Source organism: Spinacia oleracea, chromosome 4 (assembly GCF_020520425.1).
Source record: "Spinacia oleracea cultivar Varoflay chromosome 4, BTI_SOV_V1, whole genome shotgun sequence".
Classification (NCBI taxonomy): Eukaryota; Viridiplantae; Streptophyta; class Magnoliopsida; order Caryophyllales; family Amaranthaceae; genus Spinacia; species Spinacia oleracea.
Genome location: NC_079490.1, coordinates 167,844,109 through 167,867,317, shown reverse-complemented (window position 1 = coordinate 167,867,317; position 23,209 = coordinate 167,844,109). Strand labels below are relative to the sequence as shown.

The window sequence follows — 23,209 nt, the reverse complement described above, 5'->3', positions numbered from 1 at the left end:
GGAGCTTTTTCTTCCATTTTTCTCCTACCGGACCACCGTGGTGCCGCCCTCCTGGCCACCGCACCACCACCCAATGTCGGAAATTATTTTACATTGCCGACCAACCACGGTGCCATCTTCCGGTGACCGTTTCCATGACCGAAGCTAGCCGCACTTTCTTCCGCCATTGCTCTTGTTGTAGCGCTTCTATGTCACTGTTGTTGTTGTTCTTGTTCATTGGTTTGCTTCTTTGTTTTATTCAAGAGCCCATATACTATTTCCAAGGTATAATATCATATTCCTTTTAAGCCCATTTGCTTATTTCTCAAAATTAATTAAAGCCCCAAAATTCTAGTGTTACGTGACTTTAGTTTAACAAAAACATATGATTATCTTTTAGTTAGATGTATTTTCTTGGTTAAGCTTCTAATTAATTATGATTATATTGTTATGGGTATATTATGGAGCATTGAGGATTATTATTAGTGACAAGCTTACTGATGGCGATTATTGGTGCTTAAATGATAAACTATAGAGGTAATATTTATGTCCAGCAATTATATTTATGTGCCCGTATATAAAAGTATTATATTATGTTATTGTAATTATTATGTCTAGCATTTTATCTTACATGCCCGTATATGTTGTGTAATTTTCATGTCCAGCGTTTATATATTTATGCCTGTATATAAAAGTATTATATTATATTATATTATGGTGACTTTTATGTCCAGCATTTAAGTTTATGCACGTATGTGAAAATATGTAATTATATGTTTGTATGTGATTATGTGACTACTATGTGACTTAAGTGCTAAATGATATGATGTATGATTTGAAGTATCATGAGTATTTTTTTGATGATATGTTAACGTACTTTATTATTTTATGATGATATATGTTTATGATTATGATCATGATGTTAAAGACGTTGTTCGGGAATAATTATGATATTTATAAAGTTATTTTAAAGAAAGACGATGTTGCTTTAGTCGGCATGGAAAAGTGAACTGAACTAGTAAATGGGCGAGTTACAGGTAGAGGCCATGTTAAAGTTAAAGTTTGGGAAACAGTTCCCCCCTGAAAAGATGTAAGAAAAGTCCCGCCAAAGCCTGTACTTGCCAATGAGCTGTAAAGGTTGCCGACGCAGTTTTCAAGATAACGAGATTGAGTTAGTTATTTCCGAACAATAAATGCTAATGATTGATATGTGCCAAATGATTTTCAAAACAAAACCGTTTTGACGGGCTGGAGTAATATTACTAGGTTTTTCAAGCATTTTTGGATTTTTCTTTGTTTTTCCTGTTTTCTATTTTTATGATGATGCACAAGTTCGATTAAGGAGCTCAAGTTGCTCAAGTCAAAGTTATTACTGGAGTTGGTAGTTTATTATGGGGATATCGAGATGAGAATTATTTATTAAGGAAATCCTGTTACTGAGGTTGTTATAAGAATATTGATTTATATTTATTTTTGGGAAAGTTGTATTATTTATGGAATGTTATTAAAGATTATTTTATTTGTGGGCCCATACCCACAGGTCCCAGGATTAAATAAGCATAATTCCGCTGCTAATAATAAATTAAGTGCGGTTTATTACAGATAATTAAGGAGCCGAAAAGTCGGGGCGTTACACTATGCTATCCCTTATTCCCTTCTACAACCATTAACAAACTCCAAGCCCGTTCTACGCCTTGTGTATTCTTGGGATATCCTACCAATCATCGAGGTTATAAATGTTTGGATTTATCGAACAATAATTTTTTTATTTCGAGGCACGTGATTTTTGACCCGTCACAATTTCCATTTTCAAAAATCCATTCTCAAACTCCAAAATCATACGAATTTTTAGAAAATGAAATTTATCCTCAAATACTTTATAACTAGATTTTAGCCCGTGCGATGCATGGATTCTATTAAATTGTTAGGTTTAAACAAAACTCCTATGTATATATCAATTTTATATATTCTTTGTGTTAGATTACATTAGTTTTTGATTTTGCATTGAATTTCATTTTAATTTTTTTTATATAATTATGAGAGTGTTTGTTTTTGGATGAAATTATTTATGCGTAATATTAATAATTAATTAATAAAAATATCTACGTGACACTTAATTATTTTCCTACGTGGCACTCGACTTTTTTAGTTCAAAATTAATTTTGAAATCTTATTTTTCATTGGCCGAAACCATTAGTTTTCCTATGTGGCGCTCTAATTGGATTAATGTTTGTTTTTAAATTGAATTTTATTTATTTTATTTTAGATTAGTGTGTGATTTTGGATAAATTTTATTTTAGATTTATTTTTTAATTATCAGAGTGTTTGATTTTAGATGGAGTTGTATATATTAGTAATTAATTCATTAAAATATCTACGTGGCACCTTATTAATTATCTACGTGGCAATCGATTTTTTATTTCAAAAATAAATTAGAAATCTTATTTTTCATTGGCCGGAACCATTAGTAATCCTACGTGGCGCTCTAATAATTTAGCAAATATGCCTATTGGATTAATGTTTGATTTTAAATTGAATTTTATTTATTTTATTTTAGATTAGTGGTTTGATTTTGGATGGATTTTATTTTAGATTTATTTTTTAATTATTATAGTGTTTCATTTTAGATGGAGTTGTATATATTAGTAATTAATTAATTAAATATCTACGTGGCACCTAATTAATTATCTACGTGGCAATCGATTATTTTAATTCAAAAATAAATTAGAAATCTTATTTTTCATTGGCCGAAACCATTAATAATCATATGTGGCGCTATAATAATTCAGCAAATCTGCCTCCTTTATATATATATATATATTAGATTTTCCTCCACCCACACCTACTGTTGTTGAGCACGCTACTCCAACACCAAGGCAACACGACCCATTTCTCTTTACAGAGCCCACGGCCCAGCTAGACATTCCAGCTCCCATTTCGTCACTTGGGTCTGATTGCCACTCTTCATCCAGTGGCCCAACTCAACCAACTCCTCCCTATAATGAGCCAGCAGCACCCTATCTGTCTACTCAGCCCACATTACAGCAGCCTAGCCATATGGCCACTAGAAGCCAACACGGCATCTTCAAACCCAAAAGGTCGTTCAACTTAAGCACCTATACTACCCCATCTCACCAATCCCTCATAAATCATAATCCAGTAAGTGCTTTAAATTACCATAATTAGAAAGCTGCTATGCAAGAAGAATATGATGCTTTAACTCAAAATTAGACGTGGGACTTGGTCCCACGCCCTTCTAATTTGAATTTAATTCGTACTATATATGTGGATTTTTCGTCACAAAAAGAAATCTGATGGTTCTTTTGAGATGCATAAAGCCCGTCTTATAGGTGACGGGAGTGGTCAACAGGTTGGCGTGGATTGTGAAGAAACATTCAGTCCGCTTGTGAAACCGACATCTATTAGAAATGTGTTGAGTATTGCTCTATCAAAATCTTGGCCCATTCATCAGGACGTCAAGAATGCTTTCCTTCATGGTAATCTCCATGAAATTGTTTACATGCATCAACCCATGGGGTTTAGGGATCCCGTTCATCCTGATTATGTCTGTCTATTGCGAAAGTCTTTATATGGGTTCAAACAAGCACATCGGGCATGGTACCAACGGTTTGCATATCATGTAGCTACCATTGGTTTTGCACAAAGTCGTTCTGATTATTCACTATTTATTTATTCTCGTGGCACTGACATTGCTTACATTCTTCTGTATGTTGATGATATTATTCTCACATCTTCCTCAGATGCTCTTCGTAAGTCCATAATGTCTCTTCTTAGTGCTGAATTTTCCATGAAAGACCTGGGTCATCTGAGTTATTTCTTGGGTATTGTTGTCACACGACATAAAAGTGGTATGTTCCTTTCTCAACAGAAGCATGCAAAAGACATTATTGAGCGTGCTGGCATGTCTAATTGCAAACCGTGTTATACTCCGGTGGACACGAAAACCAAGATAGGAGCCATGTGTGGGGCGTCCTACGAGAACCCAATGCAATACCATAAGCTTGCGGGGGCATTACAGTACCTCACATTCACTAGACCAGACATTTCACATGCCGTTCAACAAATTTGTCTACACATGCATGATTCAAAAGTTGACCATATGAATGCACTCAAGTGAATGATTCTCTACATTCAAGGTACTATTTCTCATGGCCTGCATCTGTATAAATCTTCTCTAGGATCTGTCACATCATATACAGATGCAGATTGGGATGGATGCCCGGATACTCGTCGATCCACCTCCGGTTATCGTGTTTTCCTCGGTGATAACTTGATTTCTTGGTCCGCCAAGCGATAGAAGCCGGGTATAGGGGTGTAGCTAATGTTGATTCAGAATCTTGTTGGCTTCGTAATCTACTCTTAGAGCTACATTGTCCAATTGCGATAATGTTAGTGCTATCCACCTCAGAGGTAATCCTGTACATCATCAACGCACTAAACATATTGAGATGGATATTCACTTTGTCCGTGAGAAGGTGCACGGGGTGAAGTTCGCGTACTACATGTTCCGTCCCGTTACCAGATTGCAGATATCTTTACGAAAGGGCTTCGACGCGTACTTTTAAATGATTTTCGGGACAGTCTCAGCGTACGACAACCTCCCGCTTCGACTGCAGGGGTGTGATAGAATATATATTTATTTATTTCATAAATATTTTGTACAAGTTAGTTTCCTAATTAACAGCTTTGTACTCCCTCCGTCCCAGATTAGTTGTTACACTTTCTTTTTTTGTCTGTCCTAGATTAGTTGTTACACTTTCTTTTTTTGTCTGTCCCAGATTAGTTGTTACACTTCTAAATTAGGAATGATCCCACAATTATTATATTGTCTCTCTCTTTCCACTAATATGTTTTATTGTCCCCACACTCTCTCTCATTCAATTAAAAAAATACTCCACTAACTTCTATCACATCTATTTTTTCAATAAAATAACAATTGATAATCAAACAACCACTTATCACCTAAAATTATGTGCAAAGGTAAGTGTAACGACTAATCTGAGACGGAGGACGTATTACGTTAGTTTAGCCTTATATTGTGCTAATTTGTAACTGACTAGAGGTATATAAACCTACTACACAATGAATAATACTCAAGGGATTAATTCTCACACTATTAACCAATCATAATCATCCTAGTTGTCACAAGCAGACAAACCAGCTATTATAAGCTGACAATGTAACAGAATTCTGTTACATGGCTACAATCCAATGTGGGCAAGCCTAGCCTTGCAATGGTGAGCTTGCCTTACTGTTGAAGTGCATTAGATGGTGCAGTCTGTCCAACAATCTTAATCATGTTATAATATATAATATGAAGTATAATGATTCACTATAATATATATCAGCTTGGACCATTATATTACGTTACGTGTTGCAGATACCACCCTTCACCAAGTTACAACAACCACTAGACCTTGTAATTGCGTTATTCAGATCGGGTAAATTCGATTTGTTGCATTTAGAAATAATAACTATTTACCAAGAATATCATAACTATTAACCCAAAAGGCTTGATTATTATTTAGAAAGAGGTAACTATTAACTAAAAAATTGTAACTATTACCCAAGAGAGCCGTAAATATTAATTGAAATTTTTACTTTCACTTGCGCATTGATTTTATTCAGTTAAGGGTTGGCTACCTAAAAAAACTTTCACTAATTAATACCTATCCCTGGTGGGACGCATGGTAGCTAGAATTTTAAATACGGAGTGTTAATTAATACTCCCTCCGTCCCGGAATACTTGACCTGTTTTTCTTATCGGGTCGTCCCTTAATACTTGACCTGTTTCTAAAAATGGAAATATTCTAACAATATTTTATTATTTCTCACTCTATCCCTATTAACCCACCTACCCCTACTCCATACAAAAAATAATTAAAAATTCAACCCCTACTCTCCCCCAACCCCACCTCTTTACACATTTCCCACTAACTACATTAAAATAATACCCCACTATCAACTACTACCTATTAAATTAAATAAGTCAAATCAAGTCCCTTAAACTCTGTGCCGGTCAAACCGGGTCGAGTATTCCGGGACGGAGGGAGTAAAAACTATTCCTCGTGGGACGCATGGTAGGAACTTAGGTACTACGTAGTATTTTTTTTAATATGTTTTTTTTAATGAGATTAATAATACTCCGTATAACCGTATTATAAATAGGAAGCTAAAGGGGTTATGTGAAGGAAATTGTAGAGCAACAAAAGCAATAAAGCATAAACAGAAAGCTAATTAAGGAATTGAAGAGAATGGGGAGAGTGTCAATCAACCTTGTTTCTATTGCTGTTTTAGCAATAATGTTCCTGCTCTGTGCTGCAACAGGTTTTTTCCCCTTCTTTTTGTTCAATGTGTCTTCGACTTCACTATTAATTACGTAGTACTACTTACTCCACTATATATATATATATATATATATATATATATATATATATATATATATATATATATTGTTTGAAGGGTACGTAGTGTACTATAGTTAGTGCATGTACATCAGTACATGCATTGTGAAGTGTTGGAAACATAGTCTTCCCAAGCAATACATATATATGAATATCCCATATTGATAAATGATACTACCTCCGTTTCAGAAAGTTCTTTACACTTTGGAAAATGTGTCTAAAGTATAAAAACTTTGACCGTAAATTCTCACCATTATATACATTAAAACGTTACATGTAAGATCCTGTTAGATTGGTGTCGGGACGTATTATCAGAGTATCAAAATTTTATAATTTTTTAACATACGAAATTAGATATATTAGTAGTTAAATATTGCATTGGAGTCCGTACAAATAGTAACGGTAATGATCTTTTTGAAACGGAGATAGTAAGAGTTTTAATCACTTAATAACGTTAATGAGCTACTCTATCCCTTTATTGCTATATATGGTTTAATTAAGAGGTCTTGTTAAGTAAACTCTATCTCTTGAATCTTTATGATGGGTGCGGCCGAACCCCATATTTAACATATCGTAATAAAAAGACACAAACTCATATTTTTGTCACTCATAAAGCAGAGTGTAAAGAACATTATGAAACGGACTGCAATAGAAAGTGTAAAGATCAGTTTGAAACGTACGGATGAGTAATATTCATGAACATGCATGGTTGTTCGCTTGTACGTACTTTCTATTATAAGCTTAGCATAGCACTGTAGCAGTATATATTTTCTTCATAAAGTTATTAATTAAATTATACATTAATTAATTACAATTATTGTTCGATCATATGAATGATATGATGCATGCAGCTCCTGTGCTTGGAACAACTTCTTCTGAAGAAAAGCAATTGGCAGTGGGATATAAACTCATGTTAGAAGAAATGGCAGCAATAAGGAAGGCTAAACAGGATAAATATGAGAGTGATGGTCAAAACCAGAAAATAAAGACGATGAATTCACTACCAAATAACATTCTTAACGTCTTTGAATTGTCTAGGGAGGAAAGTTTGCAGTGTGTGGGACAAGGAAGTTACTGTAACAATGTGTTTGGACCGGATTGTTGCTCTACATCATTCGCATGTATTCCACCTGGTATTGTTGGTGGTGTGTGTGTGGCTTAAAGTCTTAAACCAACTTAAGAACAAGTGCCTACCTAGCTAGCTAGCTTAGTGGCTAGCCGGCTAGCCGGCTAGCTAAAGGTCGGTCAGGTCGGGTCAATTTCAACGTCTAATTATCAATATTATGTTTGCCTATCGACAATATACATATGAATAAGGTCGGTAGTTAAGGATCGATGTAATGCTGTTAAGTAGGTCGGTATGTGTCATGTGCAGTACGTACGTGCGTGCGTACAAGTTTGGTTGATGAATGAATAATGATTTAGTAGTACTACTATGAATTATATGATCAATGAGACTCAAAGTCATCCTTTGTGTATATGTATATATTTCTAGCTAATTCAATTACATGCCTGCATAACCATTGGCGGACCCGCGTTGGGGCCGGGGGGCACGTGCCACCCCGAAAAAAAAAAAAAAAAAACTGAAATCTTGCAAAAAGAAAAAACGGAAAAAAGGATATATACAAAATTTGCACTAAGTGAACACATAAAATGATTGTGTTGTAGTGGTCAAGGAGGGTTTATTCTCTTGAAAAATCTCACATATCAGGAGTTCAAGACCCATTGATGACAATTTTGGTTCATTTTATTAACTTATTTGTTTCTTTTCTTTTTAATTCATTTTTTTTCTACCCAATTCTTTGGTTGTCTATTTAGTTTTTTTTAGTTAATTCTACATCAATTGAAACATTTTCTGCATTTATTTTTCCATCTTTATATTTAATTGGACTACACTAAAAAAAAATCATGGCCATCAATTGTCTATTTCATATTATTTGTTTCATTTCCTTTCTTTCCTTTCCTAATAATTCCATTGGTTGTCTCTAATTTTTTTTTTTACACCAATTGAATAATGTCTGCTATGTTTTTTTCCACCTTCATATTTGGACTATACTATATATAAAAATAACTGTGGAGAACAAAATAAATTCAATTCCGTCATTTATTACTCTATCCTAATTAGTTGCTTTAAATTTTATACAATTTTTTACATTTTGTTATATATATATATATTGATAAAATTCCCTCGCACCAAAAAAAATAATTTGTGTGCCACTCCTGACGCAAAGTCCTGGGTCCGCCATTGTGCATAACCCTTGTAACTTCGTAAGACTAGCTAACCTCACCAATTAACCAAAATGATATCGATCCCGAAAACGGAACGCAATAATATGGTGTTACAGTTACTGTAACACCATATTTGGACCGCATTGTTGTTCTACTTGGTCATGTGTATCAGCAGGTATTGTTGGTGGTGTGTGTGCGGCTTAAACTAAACAAGGGCAAAGGGTCGAGAAACCCAACGCCACTAAACTTAATCGTGGCTAGACGATCATTTGTCGAATTTCTCTCTTTCTATAGCTAGTCTTGTTTTATGAATGATATATGTTGGTCCTCGATCTTTTGTTTTCATGCCAAGGAAGAAGGACTCAAGGACAACATGAATAAGATATTTAATTAGCTAAGGATGTAATACAAGTGTGTCTGTGTTTTGTTGATAAATAAATTAATGCTTTTGCTACCTTTATTTAGGATTTATCTTCATCCCTTTTAGGTTTTACAACTTTTATATATACTAGCGAGGAGCACGTGCGTTGCACGTGGGAGTAAGATACTGAAATTTGTTTGTATGCAAAATACTATTGGAAAATTTGTAATTATTAATCCAACATTTGCCCGATTTTCTTTAATTAAGCCTATCTATGCGATATTTCTAAATAATCCAACCATTATGACCCAACTACTATTATTAAGCCTGGATGACCGGTTACCTGCTACAAAGTCAAGGAAATTTTATAATTATTAATCCAACCTTTGCCCGATTTTCTTTAATTAAGCCTACCTATGCGATATTTCTAAATAATCCAACCTTTATGACCCAACTACTATTATTAAGCCTGGATGACCGGTTACTTGCTACAAAGTCAACGTTAAAAACGTTGACTACCCAAAGTTGGTTTCCCTGCTAAAATATTGGACACGTCATCATCACTTGCCACCTAAACAAGGATTTCTTTTTTTCATTTTCCAAAAAACCCTTCTCTTCTCTGTACCGTGTTTCAATTCCTCTCTCCTCCATTACTGCTGCTTCAACCACAATTGTACTGATTCATGATATCATCAGCGATTTTCTTGTGGAAATAGGTGACTTCATCCACGCGCATTCAAATTTCGTATCCAAAATCGTACAATTGAAGGTGAACTTACGAACCTTAACGTTTTTGTTCCTTTTTTGGTAAATTTTGAATTTTGGGCTTCCTTGATGGTCAGTTCGTAAAAACCCGAGTTGTTGCAATAATATAGTTTTTTTATGTTGTGGGATGTTGGTTATTGTGGTCTTGTTGAAAATTTAGAAAGAAAAAAAACCTTGAATTTGAAGAAGATCCAGATCCAATAGGCAATTGCTTTACCCCAGCCATAGCAATTGCTAATTATTTTTGATGAACTTCGAATGGAGAGGTATCAGGGATCGACAATGGTGGAGAAGAGGTAGAAGAGAAATAATGGAGAGGAGTTCAGAGATGAAGCAGAAAATCGCAAAGGAGAGAGGAACGAAAATTAAAATAGCAATTAAAGAAAATAAAGGAAAATAAATAAATTATACTCCCTCCGTATTTATTTAAGAGACACACTTGGCCGGGCACGAGTATTAAGAAAAAGAATTAAATGAATTAAAGTAATAAAACAAGTGGGGTTGGGTAGATATTTTAATAAGAAAAACAAGTGGGGACCATGTCATTTTAGGGAGTAGGGGTGGGGTGTAGATATATTATTTAATTAGATGGTGGGTTGGCTAACTTACTAAAAATGACAAGTGTATCTCTTAAATAAATACGGCCGGAAAAGGCAAGTGTATCCCTTAAATAAATACGGAGGGAGTAATTGTTATATGCCACGTAAGAGTGAATACCGCCTATAGCAGGTTAGTAACTTGTTAGGCTTAATAATAGCAGTTGGGCCATAAAGGTTGGATTATTTAGAAATATCGCATAGGTAGGCTTAATTAAAGAAAATCGGGCAAAGGTTGAATTAATAATTACAAATTTTCCAATATTATTAGGGTATTTACATATATTTCGTTATTGTTATGTTCAACAAAAGTATTCGATTGTCTAATTACATAGAGTTTAGTTTTGTTTGCATCCAAAAGTGGGACTTCTATCTTAGCTAATAATTACATATTCAAAAGAGGTTATCTAAATTTGTACATAAAAGCTTGGTGGATCCGTACATAGTCAAAAGTAATATATATACTCAGCATTAAAGTGGTGTGTCGAGCAATGTTTACAAAATCTTGTTGAGTCCCCACTTCAAGCATTCTTTCAAGCATCCTACATAATTAAGAGTAATTTAGAAAATCTTCTGAAATAGTAAAATTTATTTGTGATTAGGTGGAAGAATAAAGAAACATAAAGGAATAGGAGTATGGCGTACCATTATTCGTGAGGCCATATGCACTTTGAACAAAAAGTCACACTATTGTGTTTGTAGTAATGCATAGGGGTGTCAAATCGGATCAACGGATCGGGTTTGGGTCGGACTCATCGGATTCGGGTTTAAACGGATCGGATTGGAACGGATTAATTTGGCTAACGGGTCGGATCGGATCGGATTGAAAACTTAACGGACCGGATCGGATCGGATTTTTTATTCACGGATTCATATCGGATCGGGTTGTAAACGGGTCGGATTGTAGTCGGTTTAGGCCGGGTCGGATCGGATTGGAATATGACGGATTGTTAACGGGTTTAGTCGGACTATAACGGGTTCGGGTTCATGTCAGGCGGATTCATATCGGATCGGATTCATATCGGGTCGGATTCATTTCGGGTCGGATTCATTTCGGATCGGATTCGTATCGGATCGGATTCATATCGGATCGGATTAATCGGTAACAGACTAAAACGGGTCGGATTGAAACAAATTTAGCCTGGTTACGTTGGATTCAATTTTATATTGGTTCGGGTAATTATCAGATCGGGTTATTTGGTATCGAGTTGGAATTTGGGTCAGTTCGGTTCCAAATTATATATAATATTGAATTATTGGTGGCTTACTTAGGGACGAAAACGATAACTAACTTTTAAAAGTAATAAGAATTTAAGATCAGTAATATAAGTTATTGAGTATATTGTATAACTTGGTTTAATACTACCTCCATTCCTGAAAGTTCTTTAAGTCTTAGAATATGTGTCCAAAGTATGAAAACTTTGACCGTAAATTCTCAATATTATAATTTTTATACATCAAAATGTTATCATGTAAGATCTTGTTATATTGGTCTCGATATACATTTTCAGAATATCAAGTTTTTATAAATTTTTCATATACGAAATTGGATATCTTATGGATTGATGACTGTACGACTATAACCATACAATAAACTTTGTAAGACTATAACTACATAATTATATAACTATATGGTTATCAAACGATAATTACAAAGTAAATAACTGTATAAGCTATACTTTTTTTATAAGATTATAAGTTTACAAATATATAATTCTATATTTCTATCACATTATAAATATAGAGTCAAGTAAGTTTATAATGTTTACAAGTTTAACAATATTAATTCTATAATACTGTAAGTCCGTAACATAACCTCTATAACACTGTAACGAATTAACGATTATAATTTATAACGATTAGTAATGATTACTCTAACAAAACTAATAACTGATAGTGATGATCATATATAGTTTTAAACTTTTAACTAAAACAACACAAGAATGTAACTATAAGGATATACATCTGTAATCGTTTAAGGAACGAGTAATTGTACAACACTATATGACTACTATGTAAGGCTATCAGTCTATCACTATATAATTATGTAACTTTATGCCGTTATAAGTTTATAAATATCTAGTTCTATAAGACTATGTGTCTATGTTTATAAGTCTAAACTATTCAATAATACACCTCTATTGAAAATATAACTTTTAATAACAATAAAATAAGTTTAAATGACAACACGATCAATTACTTATTTGGGTTATAAATAAAATTAAGTGAATATGAATCACAAATTAAACCATAACCATAATAACATATCATGAATTGGATTATATCATTAGACATATTGATTATTACTAGTACTCCGCATACAAGTACTTAACATAAGTAGCTAATTAGAACTGATAATGTTTTATTGAGACAACATAGACATTAAGGTATGAACGATAAAACTACGATACTGTATTTTTTTTAGTCAACATATATGTAACCAAACATGACCTGACAATATCTCTAGTGTTACTCCATCAAAATATTCTATTAGGTGTATCTCCGTTATATAAGTACATTATAAAATAAGGACAATACGAGACTTCACAAGTATCAGGTGTATATAAGTATAAAGCCAACAATAACTTATTGTACCAATTTATCAACACTTTATTAGCTCAAACAAGCTATTAAGCAATAAAGCCTATTATATATAACTTATTGAAGACAAACATACAAGATAGATAATTAGTTTAAACAAAGTAATGTTTAGATACTTGGTTAAAAAATGTGCGACTTAAGAGTCAAATACACCATAAACCCTTGTGATTTATGATTAATTATTTATTATTTACTATTTATTATTTACTATTTATTATTTACTATTCATTCAGTTCAATTCAGTTCAGTTCAGTTCAGCTCCATTAAGTTCAGTTCAGTTCAGTTCAATTCAGCTCCATTCTATGCAGTTCAGTTCAGCCAAATAAAGTCCAGAAGAACAGGGCTTTATAAGCGACAAGATCACAAGATATCATACTAAAGCAATTGAATTCGAACTCGACAATTATATATAATCGGCATGTTATCATACTAAAGCAATTGAATTCTAACTCGACAATTTTATATATATATATATATATATATATATATATATATATATATATATATATATATATATATATATATAAGAATCCATATATAAAACATCAGTCAATCATAGCCATCGATTAAAAAAGATCTACGTCTTAATCATCGCGTACACACCACACACGGATCACCATCTCAACCATCCAATAATACTACAATCAACAGCCCACAAAGTCTCCCTAGTCCCTTCCCCTTACAAAAACCCCATTCTCTTCAAGCTATCTTCCCTTATTTTCACCTCATATGGAGCACTTTTTCTGTAAATTAGAACACTATCACGAGATTTCTGAAATTCTTTTCTACCATCACTAACAGAAACACATAGCATCCATCATTGTATCCATCCTCTCATTTCGAAATATAGAAAAGAGAGGAGAGACAAAATCAAACCGGTAACCAAATCTGGAATTGCCGCACCAAGAACCGGGTGGGTGACTCAGAATTTTGGGCTTCCTCTAATTACCGCACCAACAACAACAACCCACCCACAATCGGAGATGGGTCGGCGACGAAGCAGCGTGACGCCAAGCAGAGGAGAAAATCGGGTGGGTTACCCGGATTTTTGGGCTTCCTCTACTTTCAATTCGTAAGAGATTAAATCAAGTATTCTTTTGATGAATTTGATGAGGAAGAGTAGCAATTTTAGTGGTGTTTCCTAGGGAAAAGAAAGGCGGTGGTGGCTCAAACCCACCGAAATAGAACAGAAGGAACTTCCTCCTTATTTTTTTGAGTTATTAAGCTTAAGAATTAATCCAAGGGAGAAGATAGGTTGGCAACATCCAAGGGCTAGAAATGCTGGCATTTTCTCATAATGACACATAGTGTCATCTAAACTATTGCTGATATGATTATTATACACCATAATTATCAATGCTCAGTACTAATTTTTATGAAACCATGATTTAAAATACAATTTAGATATTAAACTTATTGCATACTTATTTTAAAACAGCTTCAAAGTCTAGACTAACAAAATTCTAGCAACGGAAACTAGTTTGGATTAAACGTGTCATGGGTTGGAATTGGTTCGAATTAAACGGATCACGGATTAAAAACAGATCGGATTAAAAACGGATCGGATTAAAAATGGATCGGATTAAACGGGTCACGGGTTGAAACGGGTCGGATTAAACGGGTCACGGATTAAAAACGGATCGGATTAAACGGATATTCCTCGGGTTGGAACGGATTCGGATTGAAACGGATCGGATCATAAACGGGTTTCGGATCGCTTCGGATCGGATTAAATGGATTCGGATTGTCACGGATCAGTCTGTTAACGGATTCGGATCTTAATCGGATCAATACTAACGATTTGGGTCGGATCCGGGTTGAATATAATCGGATCGGATCGGATTTCGGATTTTAACTCGCGGGTTCTAAACGGTTCGGATTCTAAACGGTCGGACAAAACCATCGGATTCACTGGGTCGGATTGAGAATTGACACCCCTAGTAATGCATCTTGACTGTCTAAGTCCATTTGATTCATAAGTTTCCTCTGGATGCAAACGTAATAATAAGGGCAGAAAACTGCACCTTCATTTACCATTAAATTATTCAAAATCTATTAAAATTAAAAGGTTATTAATTAATTCAAAAGAAAAAGTCAAAGCAAGATTATTTAGTATTCCAAAAGTGTATTTGTTACCACTATATTTAATCCAATTGATTTGAATTACAATTGAACATTTTAAAGGCAATACATCGATATAAGTTGAGTTGTAAATTGTGTAAATTAACAACTATTGTGTGTATACGCCGCACTATGGTAGATTTGTGAGCATCATATGTTAGAATTAGAGAATTAGAACAAAGTTGACACAACAAGGGTAGAGAATTAGCCATTTAAGATTTCTTGAACCTTAGGCACTTTTTCTTAATACTACGTACTCCGTATAAAGTTTAAATATGAATATGTTTATGTAAGACGAAGTACTTTGTAATTTCAATTCCTTCAATCAAACATCAATGTCTTCCTTTAAAAAAGGCCTATTTTTCTCTCTAATTCCATCTTTTCTACGTTTTTTAAAAAAAATAGCAAATAAAGGATCCGCTTAGAAGAACTGAATCAATATTTTAGGTTGCATTGCAAAATTTAACTAAGAGCGGGGGAAAAGATGGTAAAATTAATGGATATAACATAGGGGAAAGCGGAAGAGACAATGTAGATTTGGAGTAAGTTCATTTTTCTTGTCAGCATTAAACCACATACCCATGAACAATGTACGCAAAAACTAAATAATGTGAATGGCGAGACCAAACCTTAATCCTTTCAGTTACCCATTTGTTAAGGTTCGTCTTTTCCCATGTTCCAGCCTAAAACACGGATAGGAAACAGGAGTTAGCAAAATTCAACAAGCAAAATTCAACAAACTTAGAGTAACTATGATGCTAATGCAGTTAACATCGACGACATATATAGCAGAATTGAAAGATCCTGACAGCAAATCTTTGTGTTTCTAGGATGGGATTATGTCTGAAGTATGCATGAGAAAGGCCAACAATTTGAACTACTTCACCTGAAAGAACAACAAGATTATATTTTTATATAAAAGTTACAGCTATAATCTTTAGATACTTCTCAACAACTCGTTTATTTGAAGAGTACCTCCAAGTGTACATCCATAACTATTTGTTAAATAATGATGTACATAGTAGTTAGTAGTAGAACTTGAGGCCAAGAACGAAGTAATAAATTGATAATTGTTAGAATAAGCTCATGCAGTAATGCACTCTTGCACGATGTAGCCCTGTAGGTAAATTTTGGGCCGGAAACATTGTGGAAGCAGCCAACATCTGCGAGTGGGCTGATATCAAAAAAGCTAGAAGCTACCCATATTGTGGGCTGAGTTTAATTTATTGGAATAAACTGTGGAGTAACTTATTAACTTTTTTTTTTAATTGAAAAAGTAAGAAATATATGAAGTACATGACTAACCAAAGTTCAAGCCAATAATTTAAGAAATACCATGAATTGATTCTCGGCCTGAAAAGATAATAAGTCGAACCAGCGAAATAGACAAAGCAAATAATCCAAAAACACACAAAGGAACACAAGGATCACAACTTCTCCCACTTATTTAGTGTATCAGTAACGCAGGTTTCAAAAGCCGGGATCATAAGCTGCACGAACAATGAGACAATCGTCATTAGACAATCATCAATTTCTATTTCCACTTGACCATAAAATAGACTCATAGAAATAGGTAAGGTCCTTGTATTAGTATATTCGTAACAAAGAGTTATACAGTTGAATTATCAAGTTAAACAATCATTATGTACTCCTTAAAAAAACAATAAAATACCTTGAGCTTATGAAGTTGAAAAGCAGGGTTGAGAAGCTTCCTGTGTTTAGCCCATTTCTGGCCCTCGTAGTTCGGAAGTCCAGCTGAAAGTATTTGAGTATATGGATTTAATCTTTGTTTTTGGAAATTGTTCATCCTATTGAAAGCATCCTTTATTAACTCAGGCTGTGTAATTAGTATTGTTGGCACTGGTCCCAACCATGTGTAGATATTTTTGCCTGCACCTGTGCATTGTTTATTTGCTGATTAGTTCAATTGTGAAAATTAAAACACAAAGAGATGAAGGAATAAAAATAAACTTACAAGAATTGTTGAGAATCTGATGGGTGAAAGGCTGAATACGATGGTAGTAATCATGAGTAAAAGGAATGGGTTTGTTCAAAGCTTGAGCACGCAAAGTAGAGCTTTCTTTCATATCTCCCATCAAAAATTTGTAGGAATTACCAACAAGGCCTTGTTGCTTTAGACATTTCTCTAGCCTTTTGGGATTTAACCATAACCCATTTAGTAATTTCCATAACCATTTTAGTATCACTATGCATAACAGAACACTACCAAATGCAAATAAAACGCTCATTTTTTTTAGACAATATTGATTTTAGGAAATTTGAGTTTAGTGTTTGAAACTACAGCGCCCAGAGTCAGGTTTAATTTTCACTCTTATTTTCTTGGTTTTCCAATTTTCTGTAATATGATTGGATTAGAATTGGGGTTCAACTTTTTCTTGTAAGTTTGTGTTATTTTTAAAAGAGTGTATGACTATCTGATTTCATCCAAGTTGGGTTTTTCTTGAATATCGATTTTTTCCAAGTTGGTCATCAATATTAGTTGCACAAACAATAATCCAACTTATTTTCTAGAGGAAAAAAAAGGGTTTAGATTTCATTAATTCTCAAAAAACCACAGACAAAAACACACAATGAGTAATTCTGACAAGAATGAGCTTTTCTACATTGCAGGAGTTGGGTTGCTGCTAAACATATTCTTATTTTGCAACTTGGTCATCACCAATGACAATCAAAATCAAAATTCCTAAACCCTAGAAATTCAACTCCTTCCTAAGGCCCTATTTGGTTCATTATTAGTAAAGGAAAGGAAGAGAGAAGAAAGGAAGGGAAAAGAAAGGAAAAGAAGGGAAGGGAAAGAGATTTTATTTTCCCGTGTTTGGTTTAAGGGAAAGAAATGAAGGGAAGAGAAAGGAAATATAAATGACAGCTAAAAAGCTTTCCTTCCGAATTCGTCCAATTTTGGGAGGAAAGGAAAGTGAAATTTTTATAAAGGAGCTTTCCTTCCAATTCCCTTCCTTTCCTTCCACTTCCCATATAATTATTTGTACCAAATACAGGAAACATTATTTTAACTTTCCTTTCTTTTCTTTTCCTTCCGATTCCTCCCAACCAAATAAAGCCTAACTAAAAACTCATCAATATTGGCGACCATTATCCCAGCAAGAAACGCCCTTTCCTTCTCTTTCCTCCTCAAACAAACCCAATTCCTCACGCCCTCCATTACCCACTACAAACTTCACAATATTTCACACCCAGTTCCACAATCATATTAAAAATTCTACAGATTACAAAAAAGAAACAATCTAAATCGTAATCTTAACATGCAGATACATATCAAATTAGGACCAACAAAAAACAAAGGAATTAAATTATTAACACTTGAAGTTAGACTCTTTCCAGTTTCGTATCAATCTCATAAATAAAAACTCAAAATTTAGACCAATTTTAAATAAATAAACACATCCATGTTAAGATCTTAATGAAATTAAGATGGAAACACTTACCTCTGTTTACGAATCCAAAACTAATGAATGAATGAACAAAATAAGAAAGACATCAAATTTCATTAACAAAGTACAATTACCTTTCTTGAGTTTGTCTTGATGGCTGCGTTTTTTTATGGAGTAGAGAAGATGAAGAGGTTATGCAGGAGAGAGACGGAGCACAACCTTACTGAGAGAGGTTTCTAGAGTATAATAAATATAAAGAGGTAGGATGTAATATTGAATGAAAGAAAGGGGTAAATTTGGAAAAAAATTACGACAAACTTAGCATCATGTTCGGATTTTTTTATAGAATTAGGATATATATATATATATATATATATATATATATATATATATATATATATATATATATATATATATATATATATATATATATATATATATATATATATATATACTCAAATGAGAAGGGAGCTTAAAATGAGAAGAATGAGAAGCAATCTCGTGCGTTCGCTAAAATTAGATCTAACCGTTACTACTGCGTTTTAGTAATGGCATTATTGTAAATATTGCAAAAAACATTCGACATCATCATGAAACAAAATAACAGCTATTTTCTCTCTCCTGACTTCCACTGTTTCCTTTCTCTCTCCACGTGAGTTTCCTCTCAGGAGCTCCTAGCTTATTCTCTCTCCTCCATTGTTCCTGTCCTTCTCGATTCTCTCTCCTCACCAGCTGCAACCAACGCGTCGGCACCATCTTCACGCTGCCATCATCCATCGCGCCGCCACAATCTCCACCCTTCGATCTCCGACCACCACCATATCTATGCCTTCTCCTATTGTGAGTTTATTTTAGGGTTTTATTAAAATTTTATGGTTTTATTAAATTTTAGGGTTGTATTCCTGTCGAAATTTGCTGCAATTGAGTATGTTGTTGATGGTTCTTTCATGTGATTTTGTGTTGATAATTACAGTGTTGTCTAGTTAAATTTATTAATTTGAAGCTCCTCAAATGTTTGAAATGTGTGATGTTGAATTCTATCTGGTTCTGTTTCTTATCGCAATTGTTTGCTCATTTCGGATTGTTGACACGGATGAGCAAATACTTTTAAAATCTACTCTGAAGCTTATTGAACTGAAAAATTTGCTCATTCCAAATGAGAAAAAAATATAATTACTCATTTGTGCAAATGAGCAAATTTAAGTGTTGAGTATAAATGTGTGACTGTTATTCAGTGTGGTGATGGTTACAGAACTGGTTCTTTTGAGAGTGAAGTCAGGCTTTATAGCTTGAAAGATGATTCATGGAGAAAGGCTCGTACTCCTAGAATTCTTTGCAATTTTTATTTAAGTTTAGGGGAAATGTATTTGTTAATTATTCGATTTGAGTTGATTTCATTGAATATGTGATTTGTTTTTTTCCTTTCATGAATATACAAGTAGTTTACAAGTGTTGAGTTTGGTTATATTTGACATTCTCTTGCTCTTGGTTCGTTATTCTCCTGGTTAGATGGCTGATGCAGTTTGTATTTTGAGTACTAACAATATCTGTGATTCTCACAGGTTGATGTTGTAACTCTCACAGATTGATGTTGTGATTCTTAGTGATGAAGAAGACAATATTGGTATTCCTTTGAAGCGTCATATCTAGCTGCACTCAATGCTAGGATTAGTAGGCTCAAGGAATTGGTTTCTGCTTTACGAGTTGCTAAATGGTGCTGTCAATTTCTCTATGTGTGAAGCAAATTCACTAGCAAGACTGAGAAAATTTGTGAGTTCTTGCACCAGTATAGGCAGAAAATAACTCTGGCAATGCCTCTTCTCGTTCTACAATATTCGATAGACTTGTCATCCACTATTCTAAAGCAGTGTGAGCTGCACCAACTGATAGTGACCTCACATTCAAACTCCACTCACTTGTTGTTTTCTTATAGAGCATTAGAGAATGAAGAAAGAATCACATCTTTTATGGGTGATTGCTCATGCGATTGACAAAGAATTCCTTCTAATATCATGACTAGTAGTTAACTTTTTCTTGGATTTTTGGAACTCAAAGTCATTTTTCCTGGGTAAAATGGCTAGTTTTCTTGCTTTTGGTTTTTTTGGGATGTTTTTTTCTTGAGATAGATTCATGAATTTGTTTCAATGTCTTTGGGTGGTCAGGAAAACAGAGAAGTAGTTGGCAAAGCTAAAAATAGTGACACTGACAGCAGGAGTATTCACTCTAGGATCAGTTGGTGATTCTTCAGCTGCCAAATCTGGTGGTCGTATTAATGGTAAGGATTTTTGCTCTTATGCTCCTCGTCCCTCGTCTCCTAGAATTAATTCAAGGTAATCGATCTAACATTCTAATTACATTGACTATACTTAATCTTGATGCATTGTGAATAGTTGTGAATACTGGAAATGGTCAGTTTGCGACTGTAGCCTTGTGCACTCACAATTGGCGACCATGCTCACTGTTGCAAATACTACACTGTCTGGAATCCCACTCAAGTGTGGAAAAGTGACAATACCCTACACTATCTGAAATAGTGGTGGCTCTACAAAAAATTCTTGCAGTAGTGCTGCTAATATGGCAGAGTAATTATCGGGGTGGAAACCCGTTACACATTGCTATGGGATTAGGTCACCTTGAATCAGTGCAAGCGCTAGTAACTTTCTACAAGTCGCACTTGCATGATGTCAAAGATAGGAAGGCGAGATCCACCTTGCTGTCTCTCAAGGTGGTTGAAGAGGGAACCAGTCCTGAACCATGGGTAACTGAAGGCTCGAGTGGTAACACGCCACTACACGAGGCTCTCAAGAATGGATACGAGGAGGTGGTAGTGTACCTTCTTCAAGTGGACCCTTAATTGGCTAATTGTGCTAACAATGCTGCAGAAGGAACCCTCTACCTTGTTGTAGCATATGGTTATGAGCAAGTTCTCGAGATGATCCTAACCTCAGAGATTTCTTACAGCGTAATGCACCAGCTGGGTTGACTCGACTCCACGCAGCAATACACAACTGCACAGGAAAGACTTTAATACTCGCACGTCAACCACCTTTATGTGCACTAGTTCATTAATAATGCCTATTAGCTCAACTGGTAGAGCTTTGTGCGATTGCACAATGGTGTAGGTTCGAATCCTACATAAGCAACTCTTTGTAGTTACAAAAAATGAACAAATAACACTTGTTTGCATCACCAACAAGGCCAAAGTTAACAGGGCTACCAGGATCTTTCCCAAAGAACTCGTCTGCAAACCCAAACTCCCTCTGCTTTCCTCTTTTATTTTCATGCGAAAGATCAAGGAACGGTTTAATTAGTGCATATAAAAATTAAAACCTTTGTAGTTACACACAAATGAGCAAATTTAAAGTTCGGATTTGTTAATGTTCAAAACGTTTGCTCATTGTGTCTAAATGAGTAAATATTTTAAAATCTTAGATTACTTAACATTCAAAAAAATTGCTCATTTTTTATAGTTTTACTCAATTGAGCAAATATTTGCTCATTGTGTCTCAATGAGCAAAAATATTTTTGCTTATTTATAAAATTTTAAAGTTCGGGTTTGTTAATATTCAAAACTTTTGCTCATCGTGTCTAAATGAGAAAATATTTTAAAATATCAGATTACTTAACATTCAAAAATCTGCTCATTTTTTATCGTTCAAACAAATGAGCAAATATTTTTGCTCATTTTTTATAGTTTACACAAATGAGCAAATATTTTTGCTCATTTCTTATAGTTTACACAAATGAGCAAATTTTTTTGCTCATTTCTTATACTTTACACAAATGAGCAAATATTTTTTCTTATTTTTTATCGTTTACACAAATGAGCAAATATTTTTGCTCATTTCTTATAGTTTACACAAATGAGCAAATTTTTTTGCTCATTTCTTATACTTTACACAAATGAGCAATTATTTTTTGCTCATTTATAAAACTTTAAAGTTCGGGTTTGTTAATATTCAAAACTTTTGCTCATCGTGCCTAAATGAGCAAATATTTTAAAATCTCAGATGACTTAACATTCCAAAAATTTGCTCATTTTTTATCGTTTACACAAATGAGCAAATATTTTTGCTCATTTTTTATTGTTTACACAAATGAGCAAATATTTTTGCTCATTTCTTGTACTTTACACAAATGAGAAAATATTTTTGTTTGAGACTTCTGCAGGTTGCTTTCTGCATTCACAATATTGTATATCAAGGAAGATTTGACTTGGAAGATTACTCGCATCTTAATTTGCCTGAGGAATTGAAACTAGCTTTTGATTTCGTTCTTTTGTACAAATTCACTGACTTCACTTATCTACACCTCACGCTTTCAACAAAAAGATATTACCTCACACGCAAACTCATCTAGAAACTCGGCTAACAGCAAACTCTGTATTTCTTGTACTATAAAATTTGTATCTTCTTCTAAGTCTAACCATCCAATCTCCTTTATATACAGTTTATCAAATATTCAAATGAGTCCCTCTTGAATTTCTGTTGCTGGTTCACCAGCAACGACCATAGTTCTTCCTCGATGCCCTCCTGACATTTTTGCCTTTAACTTAATCTTTTTGTTACAGGTTGTTTCCATGTATTTAAGCCAACAGAAGGTTTGAAAATGTCCAGAAGCCCTGAGTTTAAGCAGTCAAATAAGAGTCGTCTATCTGACTTCTCCCATGGCATATGCTTGCCGTACTTCTCTAGCGTGTCAAACACTGAAGGTTCCAAGACA

General features: G+C 34.1%; 2 protein-coding genes across 10 annotated transcripts; one reads left to right on the top strand and one right to left on the bottom strand.

Moving 5' to 3' along the window:
• The first annotated feature begins 6,165 nt into the window (after positions 1-6,165).
• On the top strand, positions 6,166-7,882 carry LOC110801857 (uncharacterized). Its single transcript, XM_022007267.2, has 2 exons — positions 6,166-6,327; positions 7,256-7,882. Exons 1-2 carry the CDS (start codon positions 6,255-6,257, stop codon positions 7,564-7,566), a joined length of 384 nt encoding a protein of 127 aa, XP_021862959.1. The 5' UTR covers positions 6,166-6,254; the 3' UTR covers positions 7,567-7,882.
• Positions 7,883-10,590: 2,708 nt separating this feature from the next.
• Positions 10,591-18,762, bottom strand: LOC110801865 (cytochrome P450 72A552). Of its 9 annotated transcripts, none has more exons than XR_008932255.1 (6): positions 17,053-18,615; positions 16,750-16,973; positions 15,707-15,760; positions 14,906-14,980; positions 11,001-11,065; positions 10,591-10,897 (listed from the first exon to the last, which is right to left on the bottom strand). XR_008932255.1 is itself a non-coding variant. In XM_056842600.1 (6 exons), the coding sequence occupies exons 1-5, from the start codon at positions 17,324-17,326 to the stop codon at positions 11,043-11,045; spliced, it is 612 nt and encodes a 203-aa protein (XP_056698578.1). In that variant the 5' UTR covers positions 17,327-18,615; the 3' UTR covers positions 10,591-10,897; positions 11,001-11,042. The 9 variants fall into 9 exon arrangements, 4 of the variants coding, with proteins under 4 accessions (XP_056698578.1, XP_056698580.1, XP_056698577.1 ...); XR_008932256.1 differs by having other exon boundaries at positions 14,906-14,974; XM_056842600.1 differs by having other exon boundaries at positions 14,906-14,942.
• Between the last annotated feature and the right edge of the window lie 4,447 nt (positions 18,763-23,209).